The following is a 21,773-nucleotide window of genomic DNA, read 5'->3' on the forward strand; positions in this document are numbered from 1 at the left end:
TGACCTCAATACCGCCACCGGAGGCTTGGAGGTGAATTACATTCACGTTGTACTCTTTAGATTTTAGATTAGATTAGATTAAACTTAATTGTCACTGTGCAAAGTACATGAAGAGAGCCAATTAGAGCAGTTAGCATCTAACCAGAAGTGCATTACATATATTATATATATATATACAGTATACTCAGCAAAAAAAGAAACGTCCTCTGACTTTCAACTGTTCTTACTTTCAGTAAGATGTAAATATTTATATGAACACTAAAAGAGTCAACACCATAAGACATAAACTAAAAATGTTTCCCAATGTGTCCCTGAATGAAGGGAGGCTCAAAATCAAAAGTACCAGTCAGTATCTGGTGTGGCCACCAGCTGCTTGAAGTACTGCAGTGCATCTCCTCCTCATGGACTGCCTATTGCGGACAGTCTGAGCACTGATGGAGGGATTGTGTGTTCCTGGTGTGACTCGGGCAGTTGTTGTGGCCATCCTGTACCTGTCACGCAGGTGTGATATTCGGATGTACCGATCCTGTGCAGGTGTTGTTACACGTGGTCTTCCACCGCGAGGATGATCAGCCGTCCTTCCCGTCTCCCTGTAGCGCCGTCTTAGGCGTCTCACGGTGCGGACATGGCGATTTATCGCCCTAGCCACATCAGCGGTCCTCATGCCTCCCTGCAGCATGCCTAATGCACGTTCACGCAGATGAGCAGGGACCCTGGGCATCTTTCTTTGGGTGTTTTTCACAGTCGGTAGACAAGTCTCTTTAGTGTCCTGCGTTTTTAGAACTGTGACCTTAAATGCCTACTTTCTGTAAGCTGTTAAGGTCTTAACGACCATTCCACAGGTGCATGTTAATTAATTGATTATGGTTAATTGAACATGCATGGCAAACATTGTTTAAACCCTTTACAATGAAGATCTGTAAAGTTCCTTGGATTTTTACAACATTATTGTTGAAATACACAGTCCTGAAAAAGGGACGTTTTTTGCTGAGTATGTATATATTAATTATACGGTATATATGCTGTATATACATAAACATATACATACTGTATACAAATATATACAAACATTGTAATGTACAGTATACCTGTGCAAACATTGTGCAGTGGATAGACATGACAAGAATTTAACATGCTTAAATAACATGATATGCATATAAAAATAAATAATAAAGATATTTTGTCAATACAGTAATGATACAGTATTTACAGAATAAATGTTATTAATAAGATAAGATAAATCATTATTATCTAATTCCAAGGGAAATTGCAGTTCTGCAACAGCTCAGGCAAAAGCACAGACTAAAAACATATACAAGTACTTTAGGGTGGGATGAAACCATAAAACAAATACAATAAAATAATATGTGATGAAAATACACAAAAGTACTATTTATTATATACTATTTAAAGTATATACAAATATACTATATAAACCAGGTACTACAGGATGGGGGGGCTTCCACTGTCGTATACACTGCTCAACAATAATTACACACTAATAAACGTTACTTAGAATCACAATCACAATCACTAAAAACATAGAACAGGGCTACTTATTTTCTCCATGACTTTTTTTCTTGTTGTTTCAGAGATCTAGAATTTAAACTTGATCAGCAAAGCACCATTAAGTTACCATTTTTTATTTCAGGGGCTTTGATAAGCTTACTGACGCCAGGAGAGACACAGTCACACACACAGACACATGTCTGAAAGGTCTGGATTTAATGGCTAAACGCCTGCCATCGACATCTGTTACTACAAAGAACATAAACCATTTTAACACGTTCTGGTGAAATCCTGCAGAACAAGGAGTGGAAGTTGTAGAGATGTCTGTCCGGAGACAAGCCAAGAGGTGTTCGAGAGAGAGAGAGAGAGAGAGAGAGAGAGAGAGAGAGAGAGAGAGAGACTTTTCAATTGAAAAAAAAACTTTATAAAAAACTTTTTAATTTGTTCTGACCATAGATTTCTTTTCTGGAATCTGGAATCAAGGTCTAATAACACCAATCCATCAAAGTGGAGATAAATTTGACTCTAATAAATACTGAGGCATTTGTGTGAACAGTCACCTGGGGTAGATCATGTGCAGTGTAATCAATGCCCGTCTTCCTTACCGAGCACAATGTCCTGAGTAAAAGTCAGATCGGAATTCTACCAAACCGCACAGATTATCACATTTACACCCCACACACCCTCAACCAGAGGAAAGACTCGTGTCTATCTCTCAGTCTATAAACTCTTGCTTTCTACAAGGAAATGTTTAACTGCTTCTCATTCCATTTAGTTAGTTAGATAGTTAGTTTATGTTGTATGTAGCACTTTGGTCCTGGAGGACGTTGTTTCGTTTCATCGTGTACTGAACAATATATGGATGAAATGACAATAAAAGCCTATTTGTGGGAAACACAAACTAAACTGCAGAGTAAGACGCACTGTTACTGTATCTGGCCCTAAGCACACAGTACAGCGTGGCAGACTATCTGAGCACGGTGACAGGCCCAAAGCTAAAAAACACCCTGACGAAGTACAGACTCGGCAAGCTGCATCTGGCCGTAGAGACAGGGCGATACAGACAAACAAACCTGCTGCCCCGAGAGAAGAGACTGTGCCAGCGGTGCACGCTCAGCAAAATAGAAACAAAGCTGCACTTCCTCACTAAATGCCAAAATATCACCACTGAATTCTTCACCAAATTCAATCAAAATCTTCCCTAACTTTAACTGCCTCGCCGACAAACTGCCCCACCTGCTGGGGGAGCACAGGGAGAGAGCACACTAGCAGAACAGTCTGCCACACCACACCACACCATACCATATCACATACACACATACACACACACACACAAACAAATACGCACTGATCACTGTTAATATTATTACTATTATTCTTATTATGCACATCTGTATATATGCTGTTTTTTATGAGTCACTTTGCCCGTGACAAAATGTCTGTACTCTTTTATTTTATATACATTCATTTATTGTTAGTGGCCAGACGGAAGCCACTCCCCAGTAAAAGGCACATGGCAGCCCGTCTGGAGTTTGCCAATAGTCACCTGAAGGAGAAGCAAAACTCTCAGGTCTAATGAGACTCTCGGGCCGCTCTACCATATAGGCCTGATTGGTGAATTTTGCAGAGATGGGTGTCCTTCTGGAAGGTTCTTATCTGTCCACAGAGGACCTCTGGAGCTCTGACAGAGTGACCATCAGGTTCTTGGTCACCTCCCTGACTAAGGCCCTTCTTCCCTGATCACTCAGTTTAGATGGCCGGCCAGCTCTAGTTAAACTTCTTCCACTTACGGATGATGGAGGCCACTGTGCTCATTGGGACCTTCAAAGCAGTAATCAGCATCTTCTCTTGAGGGACTATTGCAATCATCCTGAGCAGCTGCATCACTATCTGGTTTGGGAATTGAATCATCTTGGACCGCAAGACCCTACAGCAGATGGTGAGTTCAGCTGAGAAGATCATCGCAGTCTCTCCCCCCTCTATCGTGAACATCTCCACCACGTGCTGCATCCGCAAAACCACCAGCACTGTGTGACCAGATTCAGATTGTGTAACAGCTTCTTCCCACAAGCCATTAACACCAATGCGTACTCCAATCAGCACATTTGTTGTTTTGCACAATATTTACTGGTCGTGTCGTGTTCGTTACTCTTGCTTGCACATTTCCAAAAGTACACCTTTTGCTGTGTTTTTTTTTTTTTTTTTTTGACTTTTTGTATGGTTCTTAGCTAGTTTTGTTAATTTATGGTGGTAATTTGTTGTCTTAGCTAGCCAGCTAATTAGCTTTTTTTAAAAAAAAATTTTGTTTGGTTTTGTTATTTTGTTTTACACTTCTCTGCAACTTTAAAATAGTTTTTTCTTTTACATATTTTTTTAAAGAGAATTTTAATTCCTTGTATGTATTTTTTATACCTCCTTAGGTGCTCTGTAGGGTTGTTCTCTCAAGACATAAAAAAAGATCTGTGATATTTTTTTAAATTAAAAAACGATATATGGTTTTTATTAGTTATGTACATGTACAGTAAATAATAATACGTTTTTATCATTAAAACTTATCATAGCTGAAATTATTCTTTTATTTATTTATTTTTAATTGACTGAGGACTTTAGACTTGTCGGGTGTTTTCCCACAATCCCCTGCCTGAAGTGAAAGCGGTTTGAGCAAGCTATAGAGAAGCGAGCATTCAACAACTTTTACACTCTGTTCTAGCTTTAGATAAAGAACTGTTTTTTTGGATATGGGTGACCCTGTGGCAGAGTACACTACCCGGCTCCAAAACCAGGTCAGATTTCTTTTAAAGTCTTGCAGCATTTACATATATATATAACAAAAACACCCTGTGTACGGTGTATATGCATGTGTGTAATAGCGTGCAATAGTTTCTGATGTAACGCAGTTCAAATCCTAAACAACTTCCTCCTCCCTTACTGAGTGCACTACTCCTGAAGGAACTAGACGGAAACAGCGCGCGCTCTTCCGCACCATTTCTAGTGCCCTAATCTGTTATTTAAGATCGAGCCCTTTTTTTTAGCAACCAAAGCTAACAAAATCTTGAAACACGGTTCTCGTTAGCCTTAGAGTTCGGAGTATTAAATTGTTTAAAGGCATAAAGCTTTATAAGTTTTTCATCTAATGATGCCGCAATATTAATTATTTTTGTAAAATAGAAGGAAAAGTTGCTCGAGCTGTAAACGCTAATTGGCTGGTTAGCTTCAAAAAGAGTTCCGTACTAGAAAGTACGTAAGATTAGTGCTAAGCTGACGGAGGCTCCCTGTGAATACGTACTGTTTAGTGCGCTAGTAGGTAGTGCTAACGGCCAGCCAGTGTAGGGCTTAGTTAAAGAGGAGTATTTGTCTAAAATAAATGTGACACTGATTAAAACTAGTACTTTTATTATGATAAGTGGTTTATGGTAAAAATGTGTAATTGTAAATATTAGGAAATAAAACATAATTGGACAAAAGAGTCCAAAGTGAGTATACACACACACACACACACTGATTATCTGGGAATGAACTGAAAAAAAAAAAAAAATCAGTGTGTATTATTAAAAAAAATAAATACGTGAATATATATATATATATATATATATATAAACATTGCAATATATTAAATGTGTGTGTATATTGTTGCTCGTTGTGACAGGAGAAGGAGATCGAGTGTCTCCGGGCCGTGGTGGAGAGTCTGAAGAAAGAGACGGGGTTCACGTCGCCGGCGCTGGAGGAGCTCAGGGAGGAGAACACCAGGCTGAAATATCGTCTCAACATCCTCAAAAGGGTGAGAGCGTCTTAATCTCACATGCAGGCTGACAGAGTGGTGTGTTTCTGTATTATATAATAATACTAGGGCCGTTCAAGTCAAAGCGAGACTTTTGATTGTACAGAATAACAGAACACAGTCCTGAGCTGAGAGTAAAAACTCCCCTTATTTCTCTATTATAATCCCTTGATACACTAATGCACCTATACCAGTGTTTCACTAGAGCTTGGGCACCATTAAGGTAGAAAGTTTTCTCAGTACGCCGGAGTCATGATCGGACTGTCTGTCTGATTCCCATCCGAAATTATATTATTTAATTTAATATAAAATTAATCTATTCTCTCCAAGCACTATGACATCAGCACAGTGATGTCATAGTAACACCAAGACATTGCGAAAGGATTTTTCATATCTTAAATGGTTCAGCCTTAGTTACGCTAAAAACTTATTTTGGTAAGTACCTAATAACTTCCTGTGACATTGTATTGAGTGACATCACATTAAGTGACATCATAGTTAGATTTTTTTTTTTAAGTGTGCCGGCGCACACTTACTCTTCTCCCATAGAAATCATTGCGCAATCCTTTTATTATAACTCTAAAATATTGCAACGTTTCTCATCCCGCAGCTTTGAGAAAACCCTCACGTATGTTACATGTTATGGTGTGCTATCACTTTTGGCTGGGTGGCCTTTGGACGCTGCTCCCAAAACCCCCCAAAAAGTCCTATAGACTTAACATTGGGACCGGCCTCTGCTGTGACATCACGGCCGTGACTGTGATGCAACGGAAGGCTCCACCACGCACTGGATGGTGTCCAAGCACATCAGCAGTGACCCAGCCGTCATATACCCGTCGCATAGGCACGTCACTCTCTAGTTTTTTTTATTCTTCCCAGCATCCGGGGATTTTTGGAGGCCTTAACATAAAATTCCTCCTGTTCTATTACATCCTAATGGCATTGGTACTGTATGTTCCCTTTAAATCGTGAGCCCAGAGTGTCCACTGTCTTTCTGGTGATGGCACAGGTGATTGGGCCCGATCATCATTGATAGTGATGACAGTTTGCAAATATCTATCTCTCCATCCATCTATTAAAGTGTGTGTGTGTGTATATTTTTGCAGTTAGTCTAATTATTTTTTTTAACTTGCCATTAAATAATAAGCATAACATGTAATGTTTAATTTTAAAATTTTATTAAAATGTTTTCTCTTTTTACAAATAAAGATTATCTCACATAAAAAAATAAGATTGTCAGAAGTGAAGCCCCCCCCCCCCCCCCCCCCGCAAAAAAGACCATAAAATAAAATCGTGACATTTTACTGTAGAAATCGCAACTGCATTTCTCTTACAAAGGCTCATGTATCTTTCACTTATTTTAACATTAAATCTATATAGGAAGCAGCTTTTAAAAACTTTAAGTCTATTTCACTTGAATAAGTCTATAAATGCAAAAACGGCGCTAACGCGCTGGGAAGCAACATTGAAATACTATCTGTTAGCAGAATGGGGGTAATCTTGTCTCCCAGGCACTGACACACTCCAACACTAATCTTACTCTATGTTCACTGTGCACGCGTGTGTGTGTGTGTGTGGGTGTGTGTGCGCGCGTGCGCACTGTCGTAAGCCATTTCACTCCGATACAGCCCCATTTTATTAGGTGTTTCTTTAAGGAGTGACCACGTCTGGCGATCGGGTTCAGACATCTTTAGATAAAATCTCACGTTCCACCATGAGCTGGTAAAACTGGGGATAAAAGACTTTCACACTCCATGGAAGTCAATGTATTTACATAATCGATTACGTCGACGTGTCTGTGCAGCCCTAATCAGGTTCAGTCCTGATTCTTGAGCCATGAGAATATTGCTAAATAATTAAATACTGAATCCCATACCAACTAAAAATGTATCATATCCAGTGGGAGTGTAAGATTCACCTCCTCATTCTGCATTAGTGCATTTTATTCCTAAAAAAATGGCTATAAGTGATGCGACAGAACATGAACCCGTCCCCTTACGTATATCAATCAATTTGCTGTTCTATGCTTTTCCAGAGTATACAAGAGAACGGCTGCAGCAGCAAGAGCATGACCAACATCAACCAGAGACTTCAGGAGATCTTTGGGCGTGCCATCAGCGTGGCGTACCCCGACCTGGAGGACCCGCCGCTCTCCGTCGCGCCCAACCAGCAGCCCAAGTTTGGAGATTACCAGTGCAATAGTGCCATGGCCATGTCTCAGGTGAGTCAGTTGGCCAGAACCAGGTCCGAAACACTTGAGTCCAGGACCAGCAGGGGTGTAATACAGCTCGACAGCAATGTCACCGCAATCCAGAACTGCATATCTGTCCCTTAACAACACTGAAATGTAATATTCCTAATCAGCCTGTGCTACACAGATACGTGATTGATTAATTGGATAAGTCCATGAGCGAGTTCGTGTTCCCAACAAAGTGACCACACATACTGTATAGTGATAAGAGATTTATTTTTTTAAATAATTTTATTCTTGTATATCTTTCCACATAATAAGCGTGTCTGGTGTTCACTTGTTCCTCTTTCTTTTCCCAGATGATGAAGGGAAGAGGTTTGAAGGTCAGCCCCAGGGAGATCGCCGAGAAGATTACGCAAAACATTCCAGACAACGAACTCATCGAGAGAACGGAAATCGCCGGACCAGGTGGAGCCGGAACACCAGATACGGACCTTCTTAATTGCTCAAAGATAATAATGTCAGAGTTTTTAAAATGATGTTCTGGTGTCGCAGGTTTCATTAACATTCATCTCAAGAAGTCGTTCGTGTCCAAGCTGCTCACCAACCTGCTTCTGAGCGGCGTGCAGCCTCCGGCGCTCAACAAGAAAAAGAGGGTTAGAGAAAGATCTTCACTAAGCACTGATTTATAAGAATAAGTATTCACAACAAAAAAAAAACATTAAAGTGGCCCTGTTCCTTTATTATTTAAATAATTTTATCCATGTTTTGTTTTTAGGTAATTATCGACTTCTCTTCTCCAAACATCGCAAAGGAGATGCACGTCGGTCACTTGCGCTCCACCATCATCGGGGACAGCATGTGTCGTCTCTTCGAGTATTTAGGCCATGATGTCTTAAGGTCAGTCGGAGGTCAGCCACACCCCTTAGTCTCAGGGTTCAGGAGCTCGGAGGCAGACACGAGAGAGATCAAAAGAAAATCGGAGGATTAAATAGAAAAGTAGAGAGAGAGCTTCAGAGCTGAAAAGGTTCATTTTATGAAGCTTCATTCGTGGGCTCATTGTACTGCCATCTAGTGGACAAATTATGTGTAGCAGCTAGATCGAAGCATAATTAATGTGGATGTGCAGCTGCAGGTACTGTAACGTTGCATTCATCCCTGACAGTCGTGTGTGTGTGTGTGTGTGTGTGTGTGTGGTTTGAAAATCCACAGTTGAAGGAAATGTTTATGTACATAATCACCAACTCTGAATCTTTGAAAATTAACTGAAGATCTAGAATAGAATTTGAATACTTTTTTTTTCTTTATTATTTGATATTTTAACAGAATATATAAATCATCCAGTTAGTGTTGAGGAATACACAGTATTATATATATATATATATATATATATATATATATATATATATTTCAGTTATACGGAATACACAAATAAATAAATAAAACACAATGAAGAAAATTTATAGAGAAGGAAAAGAAAATAGAAAAAAAAAACTAGATTTAATAACACTAGAATTTATGAGAAAAGATGAGGTCAGGAATATAAACCAAAAGATTTTGTGTGCATTTTTTTCTTTAGCCTATATACACCGTCCTTCACAATTATTGGCACCCCTGTGTTCAAAATGTGTTCTTAGGCTTTTAATTATTTATTTTGCAAAAGCACAATCTTGTAGAAAAATCTAAAGGTGAGTTTAAAAAAAAATCCATAACAATTTTTTTAAAAATAAAATCACCTTTTGCACAATTATTGGCACTCCTAACAATTCTAATAAAAGAAATGAAACTAAAGCTTAAAAAAAATTGTTGTAGTTTTAAAAGATGATCAGAGTATCTAAAAACTTCTAATTAATAATTCATGACTTCCTGTTTCTCTGTGGTATAAATAAGATGTGACTCTACAGAGGCCTAGTTCTCTTATAATTGTGGCACGCTTGATTTTATGTAAAAAAATAAGAATAAAAATGTAAGATTTGTGGTTCTATTTGGTTTTAATAAAAAAATTATTTATTACAAGCCTAAGAACACATCTTAACCAGAAGTAACAATAATTTTGGTTACATTTACCTCTGTATTATATAAATCTGAATCCTAAATCTTGATTTATGAATTTAAAACCAAAAATCTCCAATGTAATGATTTAGTCACGTGATTCCGGCAAACGTGAGGCATTATCAATGGTCAGCGAGGTTTTATTTGGACACGCCCCCTACTGCTCGATACAAGCTTCTGTACCATCATTATAGAAAAGAAGAAAAACTTGGATTGAAAAAAAATTGATGTAAATTACGTCAAATGTAAAAGTCGACGCTTTTAAAGTCTTAGCATTCATACATGAAAAGAAAAGACCTTGTAATAATAGTAGTGCTGGTAATAATAATAATTATAATAATTATACAAGGGGCGTCCAGGTCAAAGCAGTTTTGAATTCTTGTCCTAAATTATGAGATTTTTATTTTAATTCTTTTTTAAACGCAGGTTAAACCATGTGGGCGATTGGGGCACGCAGTTCGGGATGCTCATCGCTCACTTACAGGACAAGTTCCCGAATTACCTGAGTGTTTCCCCGCCCATCGGAGACCTTCAGGCTTTTTACAAAGTAAGCCACGTTTATTTCAGTTGCCCTTACATTAACCTCTTTACACCTTTCTTGCACTCGACTGTGATTTTTATAAAAGCCGAATATGAAAAAGTCCAAATGTTTTCCACAAAGAGACGAGTTGTTAGATTTGACATTTCAGATGCGTCAGTTGATGTAAGGCTCTCTGCAGGCGTTCAGGGTGTTGATTGTCCTCATAAATTACCAGCAACATTCAGTCAGACACGTCTGAGAAGCGGTGATTTACAGCTTTAGCGAAGCAGTTAAGAAATAAAGTGCCTGGTATTATTGTTTTCTCTGGGAAATAAAATGTCAGCGGTGCGCTGCCCTGGAGAGGCCTTCAAATGAAATCACATGAAAATTAAAAAACAATCATTTAATTGGGGTTAATTAATCTCTGTAAGAGCTGCCATGGAGACATCAGGATATTTCATTATTTCCCCCCCAAACGGATCTCAGTAATAAAACCTAGAATTGAAAGCAGTTTAATTAACCAATATCACACTTGAGGTTGTGCAGTTTTACTGAATATCAGCACGCGAATACTGACGTTATCACAGCACGACCTTGAGTGTGATATCGCTTTTATACAACAGTTCCACAAACACCATTTATTATTAACAGATTATGAATTGTTTTTGTTTTATTTAAATATTTATTTTGCTCCGCCCACACATATCCTGGCGTGCCGGATGGAGCTAACTAACCCTGACTAGAGAAGCTGGCGATTGACGGTTAGCGAGTGAATTAGCAAATTAAATTAAAAGAAAAGCTAGTGCACTATAGTATCCTTGCTCCACATGCCAGTTAGTGCCCTTGATCAGGGGATAATAAGGGATTTATTTTTTGTGATTCAGCCTTTTGTTGGACGACCTTGGTTAGCTTTGTTGCTCGTGTTAGCCGCGAACAGAACAAGCATTAAGCAATCTTAATGATACTGGACCTGTAGAACCATGTTTCTGTATCAGCTTTGATGGAAGATTCAAGAACAACAGTGATGAAATGCAACGGCGCCAAACTCCAGACTGAATAAAAAACAAACAAACAAAAAAACCATCACAAATAGGAAAAAAAAACATAAGTATGTACAATGTATTGCATGTCTAGCTCTAGATACCCCCCCCCTCTTTTTTTTTTAAAGTAGCGTTCAAGTCTAGATGAAAATGTCTTTAATCACGTGACTTCTAAAGCTCCTGGATACACCAAAATTTTTAATTATAGGGATTTGATGCACCAGGGTGAATACCAGTCATGCTTACTGGTTTTATACTCATACTCAAGTTTTAGACGGGGGGAAAAAAACACGATTCTTTTGAGTAGCAATTTCTGTAGCACCACAGTGACCTCAAAATCTTTTTTTTTTTTTTCCATCTAGATAAGTTTTATATTTGAGGTGGTAAGGCATTGTTATTGTTATTTCTCTATAATAGATTAATCATAAATGGGTAGGCAGCACAGAATATTGTGCGGTACGAGTAATTAATGTTAGAATGAACAATTACGACAAAAGACACGACGTACTCGTAATTCTTTGCTCTGTAAAAATGTAACTTTTTTTAACGTAATTTAATTTAATTTAAAATTAATTTTATACTTTTTATATCTTTTAAGTTATTTTTTCATTGTTTAAATGCATAAAACTTATAGGTATAAAGCTTTAGTGTTATTTTTTTAAATTAAATTTATTTATTTTATTTTTTTAAATAACTTTTGTAATACAAATGGAATTGCCACACTGTGGGTATTGTGATAATATTGTATTGATCTGTCTCGTATCGGTACTATTTGTAAAAGTATTTAGAGTTATTGCTGAATGTCAACTCACAAGTCTATCGTATTATCCTGAATCCTGTTTCATATATTTTTTTAAGAAAATTGTTAGTGTTGCTGTAAATTATTATTTTTAAATTTTTTTTTTTTAAATGAACCATGCTAATGTAAATTCTCAAATCTTTTTACTCCCAGGAGTCTAAGAAGCGCTTCGATGAAGACGAGGAGTTTAAGAAGAGAGCGTATCAGTGCGTCGTCAGGCTGCAGAGCAAAGAGCCGGACTTCATCAAGGCTTGGAATCTGATCTGTGACGTGTCTCGGAAAGGTGTGTCCTCCAAAATAAAACACAAAAACAAAAAAACAAAAAACCTTCTCCTCAAAAATCATCCTTACTCCCCGAGATCTACGCTTGGCCACCAGGGGGCAGCGCTGCATCAGAGCTGAGCTGGTATCTGAACAGGCTTGATCTAAGAAGCCTGACTCTTGTTGTTGTTGTTGTTTCTTTTTTTCCTCTCTTTTCCCTGATTTAATGTCTGAGCAGTGTTTATCTAAACGGATGTTTGACCTAATACCGCGAGACATCTAATAGCCCCGTGGTGAGATTTATCATCTGCTCCGTCCACTGTGATGGATTACACCGCAGACCGCGAGCATATTGAAAGATGTTGCGTTTATTCATCTGTAGCAGGGAATGTAAACAGTGAATAATTTCGTTTCGTCGTTAGCACTACTCAGAAATCGAGCGCTACGACAAGCCATTAGTTGTTTTTTTTGTTTTTTTCTTTCTTTTTTCTCCGCTTTTAAGGAGAGAAAGCCAGTTTTCAAGTCCATTTCACACAAAGCTTCAGGGCATCAGGGTTGAAACTAATTACATGGAGGGATGAAAAATGGCTGCTCGGAGGCACAATGAACTCAGCACTTGTAGGTCTCTTTATTTTACTCAAGGTGCCACTAAAAGCTTATTGGCCCAGCTGGCTCGGCTTTATCCTCAACGAGTCCACATGCTCAAGTCTTGCAGGTGTGTTGCGTGCATTCGCAGGGAGACAGATATCCCAGAAATCCTTATGTTCATATTTTATAAGGTTATAAAGATAGTGGAGTTTTTTTTGTAGATGGAATAGATTTACAGGGATTTACAGCAAGATAAATTGACTTTATGGTAATGATGTGAAGGTGATATACAAGCTAAGCTCCTCATTGAATAAATTGATCTGGTTAAATAAAAAAAAAAAAAGAAAGACATGTAATGTGAGTCTGACTCGTACACATGTATGTAGTTCTGAGACTAAATGAATGGTTTGACCAGATGAATGGAAGTTCATATCGTATGTCTCCTTTTTTTTTTTTTTTTTTTTTAAAGAACTCCCTCAATTAATTTTCTTCAGTTTCTGCATTTCTACTCGATATACATATTTCCAAAGAGGGCGAAAAGAAAAAAACAGAAAGAGTCCATCCGGATCTGGATTATAGTTTCTGAGCTCTGAAGGGCAGAGCAGACCAAAGGCGTAATTCTATTTCTTGATTAAATCCTTGAAGATCTGGGATTTTGAGACAAACTCCGGTCTGTTAATGCTTTAATCAGACCGTGCACGCAAATCAAGACTTAAAAAAAAATAAAATAAATTTAAACGCCGTGAAGGTCAGCGGGTCCGTGTTTGCGCTCGTGTGCGCGCTGGTCCCTGGTGACGGTCTCAGATCCGGGCTGTAAATCTTGCTTTAGATTTCCCTAAAGTGCAGCTTGTGTAATTATAAGCGATACTCTGCCTTGCTTTGGGTTTGTTTTATATTTTTTTGTCTCTTTTTTGTTCTTCTTTCTCCTCATGTTTTCTGCGAATGAGACAGAGTTCCAGAGGGTCTACGACTGCCTGGGCATCCGTATTTTGGAGCGCGGGGAGTCGTACTACCAGGATATGATGACGGAAGTGGTGAAGGAGTTTGAGGATGAAGGTGAGTTGAGGGGGACTGCGTTACAGGTGACAATTATCAGATTTCACCTTTTTAATCTTCAGACATTCAGGCCTGTTTTATGACAAAGAAACTGCAGTCTTATCGGGGTGTGTGTTTTTTGGTTTCATATTATTAACATTAATATGTACTGAAAGCTTATTTCACCTGCTAGGTGTAAGAATAGGTGTAAATGTTTACCAACAAATGTAACATTTTAAACTTTTAAACAGATCTTAATTTATCGAAACTCTAATTTACTTTTTTTTTGTTCTTCCCTGTAAAAGAATTCTAAACAAACTTGTGATATAATTGTAGCCACCTGGGGGCGCTCTCTCACCTGTTAATCTGGAGTCTGAATCCGAACAGCATTTAGATTTGCTATTTCGATTTAGTTTTGTTTCACAACACATGCATGTCTTGTCTGAAAAGCATGCATGTCGAGAGGCATATGATGATGTACACACCTAAAACTGATATGGCTAAGCTATACCAAGCGGGGCGTAGAAATCCCCCAAAATGAGCCGCACAGGGGCAACACCAAGCCAGCAGTGCACAAGTTGACTTATCCAGAATGCATGGATGCAGTGCTATAGCTCGGACCTTTGGTTCACAAAGAAACGAAAACAAGAATATCTCACTCGCTGTTCTCCAGCGATATCCACTGTTGTTGTACTAATGAGAAAACCGATGCAGAAGCTGTTGGAGCAAGCAGTGGACTCACTAACTTACACTATTGAGTCACATGGAGTCCTTGGAGTCGTCCTTACTTACCCTCAAACACCCCTCCCTGCCAGCAGCAGAGCCTGGCAGCCGATGTCCTGGATGACGTCCCTCACCCGAATGCAATTGCTGTTTCGCGAGAAAGAAAAAACACCAAAGTTTAAAGGGTGTGATTTCAGACGGAGTAAACCCTGCTTAGGTGGAAATAAAACCCTTAAGCCCTTTCCAGATGAGATTAAACGTACATGGGGTAGTTTCCTGGGGTAGGTCCAGGAGCTCGTGTCTGACTTTGTTCCCATCGTCCTTTGAGAAAATTACAGGAGTCATTTTTTAAAATTTTTTATGCATTTATTTTAAACCTGGTCCGAATTGCACATGCCTGTGATTTTTCTCTGCAGTCGTTGCCTTACGTGTGTGTGTGTGTTTGTGTGTGTATCAGTGTGTCTCTCTCTCTCTCTGAGATATTAAACACTTCCTGAATCTTGTAACAGATACCGGATGCTTTAGAACAAAGCCTCAGGCTTACACTCTGTCCACACACACACACGCACAGACACACACAAATGCACATGCTTTTTGTAGTATGAAGAAGTAGAATAAAAAATAACATCAAAGTTGTCATTCTAATTAGTATTAATAATAAATAACGACTAATCACTTGGGAGTTCCTTTATACAGCTAATAACCACATGACTTAATTCCCTGAGTTTATAGAAAATCCCGCTGTCTAGAAACTCGCTCCTGCTCTGGATCTCGGTTTATTGCCGTCCAGATGCCAGAGTTTTATTGGCGAAACCTCGCAGACGTCCCGCTGACAAAAGGAATCGTTCCTATTAGGCCTTAAGTTGCCATAACGACAGCGGGAGTATCTCTCGCCTTTAACAGCATTGTAAAGGTAATAATGGAAGATCACATCTTAGTACTGAACGTGTTTACTTGGTGCTTGCGGATAGAATGGCCGTCTGGACAGCAGTAGCACGGGCTAACCGACTGCGAGTGTTAAAACCCGGCTCCGCCCAGTGCATTAGAGGAACCTTCTGAAGAGTCTGAAGTGCCGTAAATGTAGGCGTTAGTATGTCCATTAGGGGGCAGCGTTGTTTTAAGATCTCTCTGTGTGTCCCTTTCAGGCCTGGTGCAGATGGACGAGGGCAGGAAGATCGTATTCCCCCCTGATCAGACCATCCCTTTGACGGTGGTGAAGTCGGACGGCGGGTACACGTACGACACGTCGGACCTCGCCGCGATACGTCAGCGCCTCTTCGACGAGAAGGCTGACATCATCATATACGTCACAGACAGCGGACAGGTGCGTTAGAATTATGGCGCAGCAGGAAGGACACATGCTTGAATAAGTCTCGTCTTTGAATATGCACATTGTATACAATGTGTGTGTGTGATTGTGTGTTGACAGGCCATGCACTTCCAAGTGGTGTTTTCTGCGGCGAGACTGATCGGCTGGTACGACCCCAACGTCACGCGAGTGGAGCACGCAGGCTTTGGGGTGGTCCTGGGAGAGGACAAGTATGCACGCACGCACGCCTCCTGCCCATGTCCTGTCCGTTTTCAGAAGCTAGACATCTTATTGCTTTGCGTTGTGTTTCGTGTTTCTCTAACGCACCCGTCCTGTGGCGCAGGAAGAAATTTAAAACCCGCTCGGGAGACACGGTCAGGCTAATGGACTTGCTGGAAGAGGGTTTGAAGCGATCCATGGACAAGCTTAAAGAGAAAGAGAGAGATAAGGTGAGCACTTCAGGCACAAAGCAGAGGTGGAGAAAAACACAAGCACGCATGCACGCACCCACACACACACACACACACGCACAGGCTTATTCGTTCATCCTCTTTTCTGCTCCTTTCTATCCAGACTAAATTCCTCTCAGAGCGGCCGCACTTCACTGCTTAACCTTTTTTCCAGTGGTTTGGTCCAAACAATATCAAGGGGCAGCAAATGAGAGCGAAATGTCGACTTGCTGTGGAGCAATCGACTCCTGGAGACCTGCAGCGATTGCTCTAATAACCCCGTGAAACCTCTGGAAAGAAGTGATGATTTGAGGTGAAATCGCTCGTGTCGAGACGACGTATTCTGACAGGCTATTTAATGCTCAGATAATCTTATACATTCTCCTTTTGCCTCATTAGCTGCATCCTTTTTTTCTGCTTAATTACATTTGGCTTATATATAATTTATTTATTTTTTTGCTATACATTGCCCAGGCCCAATCTTGTCTGCGATGTCACAGATGTCACACATATCCCATTTAACACCCTGGAGTGAGAGCTAGCAGGTGTGTAATCGCACCATTCCCTCAAGCACAAGCAGTTAGAAGTGTGCGCGATGTGGCGGAAGCTAATTCCGGTCCTAATGCCTAATCACGGCATGTCACGTGCGCCGAACGTGCCCTCATCGAAGCTCCGCCTTCTCGTTCAGTCACCATCAGATCATGACAGAGTGATGATGTTAAAGTTACGAGACAGATCACACCATGCAGGAACTACACACGTCTGTATTAATAAAATAAACCAGAAAACTAGATTATCATGCTTTAAAGTTTTTTTTTTTTTTTGGCCTCCTTGACAAAAGTTCTTGCGTCTTCGTTCAGAGGAGACCTCTTTATTTTTTGTCTTGTCTTAAAAAGAAGCTTTTATACAGGGAGCACCTAGATGTATTTATTTAGTTACTGTAGTACTGACCCACCTTAGAGTTTAAAGGTCGGAGTATGTGGAACAAGGGGGGGATGAGGGCATGGCAGATTTTATGTGCGTTCTTGTATTAATTACGACAATGTTGTGTGCGTTCACACCTTAATTACATCTTTAAAGAAGTTGTAGTGGTGTTTGTGTGTGTTTAAATCGTAATTACAACATTGTTGTGGTGTTTGTGTGCGTACACATTTTATTTACAAAAATGTTGTGGTATTTGTGTGTTCACAATTACGACATTGTTGTGGTGTTTGTGCGCATTCACATCGTAATTACGACATTGTTGTGGTGTTTGTGTGCATTTACGTCGTAATTACGACATTGTTGTGGTGTTTTTGTGCGTACACATTGTATTTACAAAATTGTAAATGTGTCTTAATTGCGACATGGTTGTGGTGTTTGCTCGTTTATTTGTAGGTATGATTCTCGCGAGAGGACTCCCATTTCCCAGGATCTTGTACAGAGATCTGTGTGTCAGTGTTGAAATTTTTTCTTTGCCTAGTCTCGGTTATAAGTTTGTGAATGTTTATATATATATATTTTTTTCCTGTGTCCTTGAATCAAAAGTGAATTGTCTGCGAGATTCTTCACGATCTGAAGCGAGAGAGGAAACGCTTCCTCACATGACTGAGTACAAAAAAGTTATATTTTTTCATTCGGTGTTATTTTAGGAGCCGTGTGTTACCGTGCTGTAATGTGTTGTTTTGTGCACGTTGCAGGTTTTGACGCCGGAGGAGCTGATCAAGGCCCAGCGCGCCGTCGCCTTCGGCTGCATCAAGTACGCCGACTTGTCGCACAACCGCATCAATGACTACGTCTTCTCCTTCGACAAGATGCTCGACGACAGGGGCAACACCGCCGCTTACCTGCTCTACGCCTTCACACGCATCAGGTGAACATCTCTCTCTCTCTCTGTTACGCTCTCTCTCTCTCTCTCTCTCTCTCTCTCTCTCATTCTCAGGATGGAGGTTGCGCCGTAGACCAGTTTCAGATCAATACCTTTCACAAGGAAGAAGTGTGTGTGTGTTTGTGCTGAAGTGCGGCTGAATGTTGATACTGTGTAGATTGAACAGATACAGCTTTCACTTCTAAAACATCGAAAAAAATTAGTATTGGCACCCTCAATATGTTCCCATAGTATTAATACATTAGTGTATGAATGCAGTTATGCTAATTCATCGTTTCTAAAGATCCTCAAACCCTACGCCGCACCTTTTTGATCTTCTACTTAGTATCTAGTTCAAATATGTCCATTAAAATGTGTGCAGCTTTTATCTAGAGTGTAATGCGCAAGTGAGTGAAGATACAACTGTGTGCATATGTATTTTGTGCTCTTGGGTTTTTAATATTTGAGTGAGGACCAGATGATGGTATTTCCTTTTGGAAACATGGGAAACATTTCCTTGATCTTAAAAACACACATACACGTAGGAATATATATATATATATATATATATATATATATATATAAAAAAAGACATTTTAGTTGCTGAGGTTAGGACGTGCAGGAGGAATAACACTTTAGATAGAGCTGTTCATAATTCAAGAAACACACCTCACACAGTGTGTGTGTGTGTGTGTGTGTGCGCGCCTCTGATGAGCAGTTGGCCTCATGGCAGGAGTTCAGAGCTTTGAGTCTTCTCACCCTCCGAGTCCCAGCTCTCATCCCGCTCTGTTATTTTACTTTAGTTTGATCTACTCGGGTTTTGAACCCGTTCATTATCAGAGATTTAAAATATTAAAGAGAATAATAAAAATTATGAAAAACCTTAAATGCTTAAATGCTCTAATAAGTAATAGTAATTTTTTTTCATTACATTAGTTTAAGAAAGCGTTTAAACCTGAATGATTTCCCAACAGTTTAATTTCTCTTGGGAATATTCTAGAATGTGTAGTCTTGTGATTACGGCATTATAGTGTTAGTGGGTTCAGCTCGTAATTACGACATTGCTGTGACGTCAGTGTACGTTTAACTTGCAGTTGTGTTGTTTGTGCATACACTTCGTAAATATGTCACTGTTGTCGTTCATGTGCGTCCACTTCGTAATTGCGACTTTGTTACGATTTTCATGCGCATCCATCTTGTAAATATGACATTGTTGCGACGTTAGTTTGCATTCATCCGGTAATTACAACATTGTTTAACTCGGAATTGACACGTGTTTGTTTACCTCATAATTATGACATTTGTCATGTAAAAGATGTTTTTTCCCCTTCGCAGCTGTAACAAAGCTCGGACGTTAAGGCATTGGACCACGGTTCGGAAGGTCCCAGGTTCAAATCCCACAATCACCAAGTTGTTAATGCTCAGATGTATATAAAAAAGATAAATAAAATGTAATAATGACAGTGAAAAATATTTAGCGAAATAGCCCACACCTCTAATCGCCGTCTCTGTCCCGTCACGTCCCGCCACAGTGTCGCTCCACCTGTTTAGATCTCGGTTCTTCTCACCCGCAGGTCCATAGCCAGGCTGGCCAACATCGAAGAAGCGGCCCTGCGCAAAGCGGCCGAGACGTGTGAAATCGTCCTGGAGCACGAGAAGGAATGGAAACTGGGCAAGTGCATCCTGAGATTTCCCGAGATCCTGCAGAAGATCCTGGACGACCTGCTGCTTCACACGCTGTGCGACTACCTGTACGAGCTGGCCACCACCTTCACCGAGTTCTACGACAGCTGCTACTGCGTGGAGAAGGACCGACAGACGGGTGAGGCTCGCAGCACGGCCGTGCAAAAAACAAAAAAAACGCCAGGGTTAGGTGCTAAATACAGAGCAGATGGACTTGATAGGAGGTTTGGGCTTTAGAGCACTGACGTGGGGTTGCGTGTGATGAGGAACTTTACTCTGCACAGATGGAGGATTTTTTTTTTTTACTTATTAATACAGCAATGTTAAAAAAAAAAAAATAAAAAAAAAATATATATATAAACAATTTGGACCTGGTGTTACACTGCCCTCTGGTGTTTCCTTTGGTATTGCACCATGTGGACGCATAACAAGGACTAGCTATACATCAAAACGAGTGCATTTGTTTTAAGACATAAAAGCAAGTGTAACCCAGGCTATAGCTCCCAGAGTACTAGCTAAGGCACAAATTTGGAAGGATGTTGGCTAACTAGCTAGTGATCTTCAAGAAGAAACTGTACGTCTGCTAATGTCATTTTGCAAAAAGTCATTTTGAAACTTCAGTATATTATTAAACTAAGTGACACTGCCATTTAGGGTCGAACTCCATCTTTATCAGATCCGACAAACTATTTAGCGAGGTTGTTTTTCCTATTCGCTTCCGTAAAGTGCTCTACCGCTGAAGCAGCCTTATTACATGTAGTAAGTGATGTACGTTATGTTGCGTGGCGTTTATGGACATTTAGTTAGCGCAGTAGTGCGCAGATTTCTGTTGAACCTTTAGGAATTCTGAAAGTATCTATGTACAATGGCGCAGATGTATAGATAATATTAACTTTATAATCCTTTTACAATAATAAAGTTAGTGTGTAGTAGTAATAATAATAATAATATACTGCTTAAGAATCCAATTTGTAAAGCAAATCTTAAAAATGTTTTAAAAATAAACAGTCAGTTTTTTCATATTCACACAAACCATTACAATCAAAATACGATTTATAAATTAACTTTATTGTGATATATAATATATTTTTTTATTTATACGCCAGACTTTCAGTTCCATCTTCCTGAACTCCTCTAATTAGATTCTCATTAAGAGACATTGATGAAACTAGCTCCTTCTTGTTTTCGATAGCTCTTTTAATCCAGACGAATTTCGTAAAAAGAGATTAGAAGCACCAGCGAGCTGTGACTTGTAATGACTGGAGGGGAAAAAAAAGTTGCTTTGAAACTACACTGATTAGATCTTCTTTGTGAACTTCTTTGCGAAGATGTTAATTAATGTCGGAGTAAAGATTCAATGTTAATCTACTCCTCATATCGGTGTAGAGATTCCTGTTCAGAACATGGTGTAGCGGTCAGATTGTTGTCTCGCGCAGGTACGAGGATAACGATGAAATCATTCGCTGTAGTTACCAGTGCTGTACAGTAGATGGCAGTTGAGAGCTAGAATGCAACCCCTGCCTGCCTGGATCTGATCTATAAATCATCTTGTGTGTGTATATTTATTTATTCCTCGATTTGTTGAGCAGGTTAGAGAGTAATTATTTAGAAGCCTATGTAATGACGTTTCTGTGAGAATGTGGACGTGATGTGTTTTTCTTCCCCCTGTTCTGTCTCCCTAGGAGAGGTGGTGAAAGTGAACATGTGGAGGATGCTCCTGTGCGAGGCTACGGCTGCCGTCATGGCCAAAAGCTTCGACATCCTGGGCCTTACCCCGGTCCAGAGGATGTGAAGGACACCTCGAGCACACAACCTTTAATTAACCTCTCATTGAGTTTGTACCATAAACCAAATAAAATCCAAAAGGCTTTAACCTGGTTTGGTTTCACTGCTCATTTTTCTTGATATCGGTGTCGGAGTAAATATCCAGAGAGTGAGCGATGGACCTGTCGGAGCTGCCGTTCGGATCAGGTACAGGCACAGATCTTCT

The 21,773-nt window shown here is 39.7% G+C and overlaps 1 protein-coding gene across 1 annotated transcript; it reads left to right on the forward strand.

The window, feature by feature from the left end:
- Positions 1 to 4,134: 4,134 nt before the first annotated feature.
- On the forward strand, positions 4,135 to 21,661 carry rars1 (arginyl-tRNA synthetase 1). The gene is made up of 15 exons (XM_053478370.1): positions 4,135 to 4,292; positions 5,156 to 5,287; positions 7,323 to 7,508; positions 7,838 to 7,946; positions 8,034 to 8,134; positions 8,257 to 8,378; positions 9,957 to 10,077; positions 12,043 to 12,172; positions 13,690 to 13,794; positions 15,642 to 15,820; positions 15,926 to 16,035; positions 16,149 to 16,254; positions 17,934 to 18,106; positions 19,675 to 19,922; positions 21,466 to 21,661. The coding sequence occupies exons 1-15, from the start codon at positions 4,248 to 4,250 to the stop codon at positions 21,573 to 21,575; spliced, it is 1,977 nt and encodes a 658-aa protein (XP_053334345.1). The 5' UTR covers positions 4,135 to 4,247; the 3' UTR covers positions 21,576 to 21,661.
- The last annotated feature ends 112 nt before the right edge of the window (positions 21,662 to 21,773 follow it).

This window comes from Clarias gariepinus, chromosome 19 (genome assembly GCF_024256425.1).
Source record: "Clarias gariepinus isolate MV-2021 ecotype Netherlands chromosome 19, CGAR_prim_01v2, whole genome shotgun sequence".
Classification (NCBI taxonomy): domain Eukaryota; kingdom Metazoa; phylum Chordata; class Actinopteri; order Siluriformes; family Clariidae; genus Clarias; species Clarias gariepinus.

What these genes read in the sequence shown, in the direction of transcription:
- rars1 (XM_053478370.1), top strand. Translation starts at nt 4,248, where the DNA reads ATGGGTGACCCTGTGGCAGAGTACACTACCCGGCTCCAAAACCAG. An exon ending in CGCTCAACAAGAAAAAGAGG is followed by an intron (nt 8,135 to 8,256) that starts GTTAGAGAAAGA and finishes TTTTGTTTTTAG; the next exon opens with GTAATTATCGACTTCTCTTC. An exon ending in ACCTTCAGGCTTTTTACAAA is followed by an intron (nt 10,078 to 12,042) that starts GTAAGCCACGTT and finishes TTTTACTCCCAG; the next exon opens with GAGTCTAAGAAGCGCTTCGA.